Below are 9463 nucleotides of genomic sequence, written 5' to 3'. Positions count from 1 at the left end.
ATTTATTTATGCAGTGGCCTCAGCCATGTTTTTGTGATGTTTTGTTTGTTTTTTGGGGCCCCTTCCCCCTGTCTCCCATCCAAGCATCATTCTGTGTATTAAATACACTATGGAGTGCTGGTGTCTGGGGATCTCCCTGCACATGGAAAGGAAGCCATAGATTTTGGAGCTATTGAAATACAGGGAAGCTCAAATCTCTACAGCTATTCCAGACAGCCTTTGAAACACTAAAGCAAGTTTTATTACAGAGATTAGTTTACATTACACTCATTTATTAAAACCTAAGGACATCTTTATAAAAACTACTGTATATAAAGACAAGAGCAGTGCAATAGCAGTGTAAAACACATTTTTGGTTTACTTGGCAATCACTTTAGAAAGACAACATGATTCATAATATGAAGTCAGAGAATGCTGCAAAAAATAGGACAGGATTAGATCCAAAACTAGATTAGCAAATCACTGGACACTGGCACGTATTGATTTCAAACATCAAGTGTTATGTAAACAGTATTATTGTCAAGGTATTGATAAAGAGAAATCACTGCAACCCTAGAATTTCTAGTTAGCTTAATTAGCCTAAAATTTGTCTGCTGACTATTAAAATAGACTATTGTACTGTATATATTCTTAGTGATTTACTACTTTTGTAAAAGGAGGACTAGAAGAAATGCCTGTCTTGCAGAAGAGAATTGTTTGAGGCTGAGAAAAGGTGTTTCTTCCTGGTGAGTGGCCGAGGTTTTGTTTTTGCTGCTTTATACCTTTCATACACCATCACTGGTGGTGAAATGGAACTGACTCTAAAAAATCATTTTGACCTGTTGCTTCTTCAAGTGGACAGTCCTCATACAGAAATTACAGTAAAACTATAAAAAACAGTTATCTAAAAGAGCTGCTACAATATGCTGAAGTAGACATTGAGAGGCCGGATTATTTTCACTCTGTTTTTGTAAAATTGATAACCAGGCACAAAAGATGGTTAATTACAACACCAAGTCCTGCACAAGCTTTATAACTTATCTTTTTATGTCCTACGTTATACACAGCAATTATTAAGAAGTTGGACACTGAGTTCTCAGTAAAACTGAAGAGAGAAAATGAGTTGGACAAGGAAGGAGGTTTCTGGAGCATGAGGGTCATTAATAGCCACTGAGACAGACAGCTGCCCTTGTAACATAGGCTGTAAATGTTAATTTTAGATCCCTTATTTTTCCAACCAGATCAGGATGGACACGGAGGAAAATATATCTATTTTAGTCCAGATTCTTTCTTACAGAGAAAGGTTGTGTTTGAACCGGTCTCTGCAGGAAAAAAGTGAAAAGTTCATTGCAGTTTATCTGGTTCACCATGATTTTGATCAGGTAAAAGCAGGGGGATATCAGAGCCCAGCTACAGAGATGGCTGAGGTGTTGAGGGGACTGTTTGTGTAGCCAGTGCTCTTCTACAGTGCCCCAAACACTGAGGGAGAAGGGCAGGTAGGGAATCACATGAAGTGCACTATTTCCCTGGAGTTTAAGGCCCAGCTAGCATTAGTCTTACTCAGGATCTTGTATTCTGCTAAAATAGAGAGACTATCAGGTGATTCTAACAACACACTTGGTGAACTGCAGTTCACCAGCTACAACAGGGATTTATCCATAAATTAACTGGGAGGCAAAATGAGAATTTCAGCCAGAGAGAGTATCTACCTTCTATTAACTGGCTCTGTATAGAGCATAAAAGAAAACAAACAAACAAAAAAGCACATCCATTACAAGGTATACGTGTACTAGAAGGAAAGCATAAAACTGCTCAGTTATAACGCACAATTCCCAGAGGGAAAAAAACCCTTACAAAATACAGTAAGTCACACAAACCAGTATCTAATACAAAGTCCTCCATGAACATAAGCTTTTTACAAAGCTCTCTGTGTGGCAGTCTTCACCTCCCAATGGTAGTAGGTGCTGGCAAAAGGGGAAAAAAAGCCAAGAGTTACTGCACGGTGCCTAGGTGAGACTGATTACTCTAGATATGCACTTTTTTGGGTGTAGATATGTATTTTTTTGGGTGTCTGCAGGGATTACAGTCCTTGAAGACAATGAGGGAGTGTGGAGAAGGTGTGATGTTGGCAGAGCCATGGATAGCATTGCCTCCAGCTCCGTGGTTTCCTTTGCTTTCCTTGTGAGTGGGCACTAAGAGCACCACCTTCCATCCCATAGGATCAGCTCTCCCACCCCCGGGAGCACAGACCCTTGCCCTGCAGAATCCCCCATCCTCAAGGAGAGAGCATTTTGGACTGTCTGCCAGGATCTGCAAGGTACTTACAGCATGTCTTTGCTGAGGGTCCTTTTTGCTCCCAGATGAAGTGCTTTGGATGGTTCTGCAGTGCCCTGATGACATATTCTTTTTGGAAGGGTTTGCAGTGCCCTGATTGACATATTCTTTTTGAAAAACTAGAAGAATCTCTGCGGTTTAGTGCGAATCAAGGTCTAAAAAAATACTGGCCCTGTTTTATTTGAAGCGCTGTGTCACCCACAGTGCCAAACAGCCCAGCTGCACTGGGGCAGCTCCTCTGGGGCTCTACAAGCTGAGTTGTTCACTCAGGAGCTTCTGTGATGAGTGAGAATGGGCCAGGCATCAAGCTCAGCTAGGACAGGATGGACTCTGATGCCCCCAGGGTGGCACTCCCACCTGTGGCATTTGAATTCTTTCTCTTAGCTGTGGCCTGTCCTTGCTCAGTGACACCAGGCAAGTTTAGTACTTGGTTTGTTAAGAAAAGGGGCTTGTGCGTGCTGGTATCCTGCTCAGATTTTGAAGGCTGGGCACTCTGGTGATCTCCAGCCTTGTTGGGTCCTCCAACACAACTTATTCCTGTCTGGTTTTAGTCCTGTACCATCCTGCACTCCAGTAGCCATGAATTAGTTCAGATCACTCAGAATAGTGTCCCTTTTTAAGTTCAACAGGAGAATAAAATTCACTCAGCCAAAGAGGTCCAAAAGGAAAACTTGATGATTATGCATTGACCACGTGTCCCTTGTGTTGGCTGTACAGCAGAATGTATGGTCATTTTAAAGTTATTCAGATTTACAGGGCAAAATATTAGGCCTGAAGGATTAATTTGGCGTCATCAGGGCTTTGTGTTATGATTTCCAGATGAACTCCTCTGTTTGGTTGCCATTGCCAGGTTCTCCACATATACAGCTTAAATAATTGGACTTCACAGGGTTTGCCCACGTAATTGATACTGAGGGATTTTAAAATAAGTCTGTCCTGTGGAAAGTTAAGTCACCCTATTGCAGCCTGGTGACCAAGTACTTCTGTGGTAGCATCACTGTCCTTCTGGCTCACAAATGAATTCTTAGATTTGTGAGGTGTAAACTCTGAAGCCAGTCAGTGACTGAAGGAGTTGGACTACTGTCTTGTAAAGCAAAGAGAAAATGGTATTATTGCTTTTGAAATACACAGCTGGCCAATTTTTTTGTTGTTGTTTTGTTTCTTTTTCATCTTCAAGGAGTGTGAGGGTGGAATTGGGTGCCTGTGCTGCTTCCTAATAAAGCTCCCCCCTCTTGAAGAGGGTGTGTGAACCTGAACTTGAGATGTGCTCAGCTGCTTGATGTCTTAGCAGAATAACTGCCAATGATCTTAAAATGTGCATTAAGGTTGAAGCAACTGCTACCCTGCAGTTGGACTCACTGAAAGGGCTTTGCTTACCTTGCAATGCATATGGTAGATATGGTTAACAGTGATGAGGATTGCCAGCATCTACCCCATTGTGACAAAATGCTCACCAGAGAACTTTGGAAAAACTCACATTCAGTATTCTGACACTTAGATTAGGCTCAAATGGCAAGAGATGGATGGGGAGGCAAAGAAAAGTTATCTACCACAGGTTTGTCTTGTGATCTTTTTCCACCTTTGTGTGGATTTGCCAGAGCAACTTAATTTTCTTCCTATTCAGCGTTTTCTCAAATATGGTGCTTTCTTTCAGAGATAATATTGTTGGTCTAGAACTAAAATATTGCTTACAGACTACTCTCTCCTGGAGACTCTTTCCATATCATTTCCTTACAGAAATTGTCTGAATGATGTTTGTCTTCAGGTGACTTGCTCCATCTTCCTCTTGTAGTCTTTCTCTCTCCTGCTTATCCCTAATTTTTCCCTCCTCTTGTAATTCAGCTGATTTTTCTTGAAAGCTGCTCCTTGAAGTCTGGTCCTACCTCTCCCATCTTGAGGCACATCAATATGATTTTCTGGAAGACATAAACCACAAATGTTTCATGAGCACACAACATCAAAGTGTTTCCTTGTAAAGGAAAACTTTGAGAATTCTCAGTCATGGATTTGATTTGGGGAGGCAAGAAAGAGGAAGGAAAAGCATGAAGAAGGTGTTAAGAAGCCTGTACCTTCCCTCATTAGTTCTGTTTGGTGCAGAGTGAATTTTGTGCTGTGGATAGTTGCATTGTCCTCTTTTTATTCTGTATAGTCAGGGAGGCTAAGCTTGTTTCTCCCTGTTTGTATCAAGCTGAACTAAACATTGTTCTGAGGTCTGGGTGCATATCTGAACTCTGGCCCCTGTTCCTTTCATATGATGAGAAAATGTGCTTCTATTCCACATACATATGTGGATAAATAATATATTTATGTGCTTTCCTCACAGAAGTGTTGCAAGTATTCATAAGTTCTTTTTGCTTGCAGTGCCTCCTGCACATAACAAATGCTTTAAATCTGCCCCACCTTCCCCTTGTGCAGAGTGTGTGTAACTGGCTCTGGGATCCAGCCATATATGAGGCTGAACTGGCTGAAAGCCCAACTAGGGGAAAGCTTTTGAGATCACTAATCATAGTAATAAATTAAAGAAATGCATCTGTTTGCTCCAGCAGGCAACTGGTAATGGTACAAATACAAGCTGTTGGGTATCCAATAGCAACAGCACTTAATTAACTTCTCCCACCAGAGTTCTTTGCATAATGGGTAATCCTAAATTTATGTGCTACATTATACATATTGCATTCCATTAATGTATAAAATACAAAGGAACATGTGGTTCAGGCAGCAGAATATCTGTGGGAATCAGCACGTTTAGTGTTTCACCCATCAGAGACTTGAGTCCCAACTTCCACCTCAGCAAAACTCTTATTAAAATTGCAGCAATAGATGTGCTCAACAGTGCAAGGTCAGGTATGCAGTCACCTGGGCCATAGCACAACTGTATTATCCTAATTCAGATTTAGAACTGTATTATCTTCATTCAGATTTAGGCACTTCTCACAGTACTCTCTGCCAGGGAGGACCCCCGAGCAGAAAAATGCAGTTTTCTCACAACTAAACTCTGAGGATTTAAGCCAAAACTCAATCACATGAAACCTATTTCAAGGCTGGACAGCTGATTGCTTTCTAACAATCAAACAGCCTAGACAGCCTTATTCATGTCAGAAATACACAAAAAATGTACATTGTTTTGTTCTGTCGCTGTCCTTTTTCGACATTGGTAGAAATGCACACTAGCACAACATGCAGACCTGCCTCTTGTGAGTCTGCAGGCAGCCTAAAGTTTAAATTGTTTGTACCTAGAAGAGAGTCTCAGGAGACTTAGTTATAACTGATTTTAAAAATACCTGAGGAGAGAGAATCTGAAGAGCGTTGGAATGTGTCAGGGCTGGGAGGCACCTACGTTCTTCAGAGCACCTTCAGTTGTTTCTGTGGATTGCCCTCGTGTGCTTTAGCTCTGATGAAAGGCTCTACCAACCTAAAATCTGCATAATTTAACTCACTAGACTGTTTGACAGGATGCAGATTTATTTATATATTTATTTATTTATTTATTTTAATATAAATGTTTAGAGATGAAGCAGGTAGAGCAGCCATTTGGGTGCTGCAGGACAGTTTTAAATGTGTCAGACCCATCAGCCAGTAACTCTTTTCCTCTACTTTAGAGTCCCAAAGTTGCTCCTTCTTCCAAGGTTAATGCAAAATCGGAAGTGTCACCAAGCTAAAGCGAGAGTTACTGGAGTTGCTGGATCCAAAGACCATTAAAAAAGTTTATGAATGTTTCTGTGCTGCACAGAAGCTAAAATATCGCTCCTGTGAGTAGCTTCCATTTCCTGCCAGTTCTTCTCCTCAGTGCAGAAAGCCGTGGGAGGATGTGCACAGCAGAGCCAGCAGCACAGACCCCACTCTGCTCTGAGAGCCTCTCACAGGTGGGAAGCATCCACCCCGTGTTTTCCAAGCTCCTGGCTGAGCCTGGTGCTGAACCAACAGCTTCTCCCCAAAACCAAACCCTGACAGAACAGAGGCTGGGCTGAAAGGTGCCCTTCCCCCAGGGCATGTGACTGATTGATGGTTGGACCAGGAAAGGTGAGAGGCACTGCTTCAGATGGCTGGGGTTCCACAAAAAACACCTGCATTCTCCTAAGGAAGACAAATGCTGATTGCCACGTGCACGTAGAGTATTACATTCCAGTCTCCCATCACACTGTGCTTGGCAGCAGAAGCCCTGTGTTTGTCACTCCTGGTCACTTCTGCAGGATTTTAATGCCTTTCGAGCCGAAGCCTGTGCTTTGCAGATGGTTCACGTTGCTCCTACTCACTAGCAAAGGTTATCGTACCTTTAGATTAGATATTGGGAAGAAATTCTTTACCATGAGGGTGGTGGGACCCTGGCACAGGTTGCCCAGAGAAGCTGTGGCTGCCCCATCCCTGGAAGTGTCCAAGGCCAGGTTGGACAGGGCTTGGAGCAACCTGGGATAATGGAAGGTGTCCCTGCCCATGGCAGGGGGGTTGGAACAAGATGATCTTTAAGGTCCCTTCCTTTAAAGTCCCTTCCAAGCAATTCTATGATTTCCACTGCCTGACAAGGAAGCAGCCAACTAAAATATTGCCTCCTCTTTCACAGCAGTAGCTTTGTACGGTGGCTTAGTTCCACTGGAAAAAAAATTACACCCATTAGTAGTGAAGGAATGATTCAGAGCCTCTGGAGCCAAGTTTTTTTTCAGAGCTTTCTGCCATTTTCTGACAAATGAGGTAAACAGTTGCCATGTTCACCGTCACAAGGCCTCTTGCTAAGCTGATGTTCACATAAAAGCATCATCCATCACCACAGCCCCTTCAGAGCTTAGGTACACCCTGGGCCCATCACTTACAGGAATTGTGGCTCACAGTTCACAGCAAAGGGACCAGTCCCTGCAAATGTCCAGATCTTCCTCTGGCATAAAACTGCACTACACTGGTCTGAGCAGACCTGTTCTGATCCGTGCCTGTTGAGGTTCTGCTGCAATGCCTTCAGATCTGGCCATGCTGGCAGAGGGGGAAAAGCTTTCACTCTCTTTGTTCCTAGGAAAAGCTGGGATGCCAGGCTGACAAACAGCTTCCAGCAGTAAGAAGCCCTTGGTGGATTGTCAATTGTCATTGTCAATACACTGATTGTTACAGGCAATAGGAATGTCCTCCTTCCCCCAAAAATGGAAGGACAAGGGAGGACACAGCACAATGCACCAGACTCTGTAAAAGCCTCCCAAGACTGAAAGGAAGGATGTGAGAAATTAATTGCAGGACAAGCACTAAATGAAAAGCCATTCAGTTGTCTGAATATATTTTAAACCAGAAAGAAATAGAATATAATCTAATCCCTCTGCCTGTGGAGTCTGCCAAAGAGCAGGGAGATAATTTTCATAGCTTGGCATCTGTACACTCCTATGGCTGGGTTATACATAGCATTTAATGCTACACCCAAAATGCATGTTGAAAAGTTGCTTGGGTTACCAAGTCTTAATGCTTAAAAGTTCTGAAAGGCCAGAATGAACAGTGCTGGTGCAATCTCAATTTGGCTGTCTTGTCTGTGTGAGAGAAAACGGAAAGTCTCAGGTTTTTTAGGTGGAGCTCATCATCTTTTTTTTTTTTTATTTTGGGAGAACATTAAAATAGTGGAATGATTTGGGTTTTTCCAATGTAGGGGAAACTTCAACAACAGTTTACCTCAGGTTGGCTCAGTACTGAAGAGATTGAATGTTTAGTTTTTTGGGGTTGACAAGAAGCACTTCAGCATTGAGCAGTGGCAGTGGGTGTTGCCATTTTCACAGAATCACAGAATATTTTGAGAGTTGGAAGGGACCCACAAGGATTAGAGTCCAACTCTTAATTTTGCCATAAAGGAGCTTTGGATTTGCCTCTGTTTTCATCCCCAGTTACCTCACTTTTGGTGAAGCACAAATTCTCCTCTGGTCTAGCTATGAAATGCACCTACATGAGGTCAGATGAGAGGATGACCCTGAACAGTGGCCAGTTTTGTCACAGCCACTGTGGAAAAGTGGCACTGGTAGCCATTGCTGATGCTTCTAAAATAATGGCTGGCTCAGGGAACACAGACATCTGGTGCTTAAGAGTTTAAACAAAACCCAGGCCCTGGAAATTTTCAGCTTGAAAAACAGACTGAAATTTCAGCTCCAGTGTTACTCCTAATGCAGCTGACAATCCTGCAAGGCTGGAGAGAAATGTCAAAGTATGTTTGAAAGCGAATACCTCGAGGTGATGTTAAGGCTCAAACAGAATAAATGTGCAACACATGCCTGATTTCATCAGAGTTAAGCAACCCCTTACCTGCAGACCTGAGGAAAGGTGATGGAAATATCTGGGATGTGTTACAAGAAGCTTTTTCCCCTGGCAGGTGTGATCTTGGTCATTGGGGAAACACATAAATGGGATCAACTGAAAGAATCCCTTTGCTGAGCAGTCAGAAATGTCTGGGATGCTTCTCCCCATCAGCTGGTAGAAAACACCATGGGACTTCATAACAGGTCCATAAGGCCCAGGGGGGCACAGCACAGGTGTAAATCTTGATCATATTCTGTGGGGACATTTGGGAGGGGTTCCTGTTTGAGTGCATGTACCCACTGTATTAGGGTGGCAGCCTGTTCCTTACCTAGTGCAGGTGTGGATGGCAACTAGAAATGTCCTTGTGTGCTCTGGATTAAGCACAGATGGAGAACTGTGAACTACAGCTCCTGTGAGCCATGGGGAGCAGCACCAGAGTGCTCAGGAGATAAAGCAGCTTCTGTCAGTTCAAAAGCAGTTTCTGTCAGTTCAAGACTTCCCCAGCAGGATTTCTCTGCCTGCTGCTCATTTGGGTAACATAAACTGCCCTTTTGCTATCATGGCTTGGGAACTGTCACCTTTATTTAACACCATCAGGCAAAAGGCAGATGAGTTGCAACAATGAGCATAAGAACAGCTGGTGCCTTCTGGAAAGACAAGGTGTATTTACAAGTCTGCAACGTGCCTTGAGCAGTGCTGGGATGTGCTGTGTACTTCAACATAAGCAAGGCTATCAGGACAAAGAGTGAATGGCCAATTCCAAGTAAAGCTGAAAGTGAGCTGGACTTCCTGATTCTGCAGACATTTATAGAACCCTCACGTCCCCACCAGGGTGCTCAGATGAGTCACCTGGGGCTGAAATTCATATGGCTGATTGTTGCCAAATTTTCCTGGAGGT

The 9463-nt window shown here is 43.1% G+C and overlaps 1 protein-coding gene across 1 annotated transcript in view; it reads right to left on the bottom strand.

The window, feature by feature from the left end:
* Positions 1-270: 270 nt before the first annotated feature.
* The window catches only part of KIAA1644 (KIAA1644 ortholog), a 236596-nt gene continuing 227403 nt past the window's right edge, over positions 271-9463 (bottom strand). Inside the window, exon 7 of the mRNA XM_017826666.1 lies at positions 271-4229. Within this exon, the coding sequence (XP_017682155.1) occupies position 4229 (1 nt within the window). The 3' untranslated portion in view covers positions 271-4228. The remainder of the gene's footprint in view (positions 4230-9463) is intronic.

This window comes from Lepidothrix coronata, unplaced genomic scaffold, assembly GCF_001604755.1.
Source record: "Lepidothrix coronata isolate B3197 unplaced genomic scaffold, Lepidothrix_coronata-1.0 Scaffold129, whole genome shotgun sequence".
Classification (NCBI taxonomy): Eukaryota; Metazoa; Chordata; class Aves; order Passeriformes; family Pipridae; genus Lepidothrix; species Lepidothrix coronata.
Note: the sequence above shows the minus strand (reverse complement) of the source record. Positions and strands in the feature narration are given on the sequence as shown.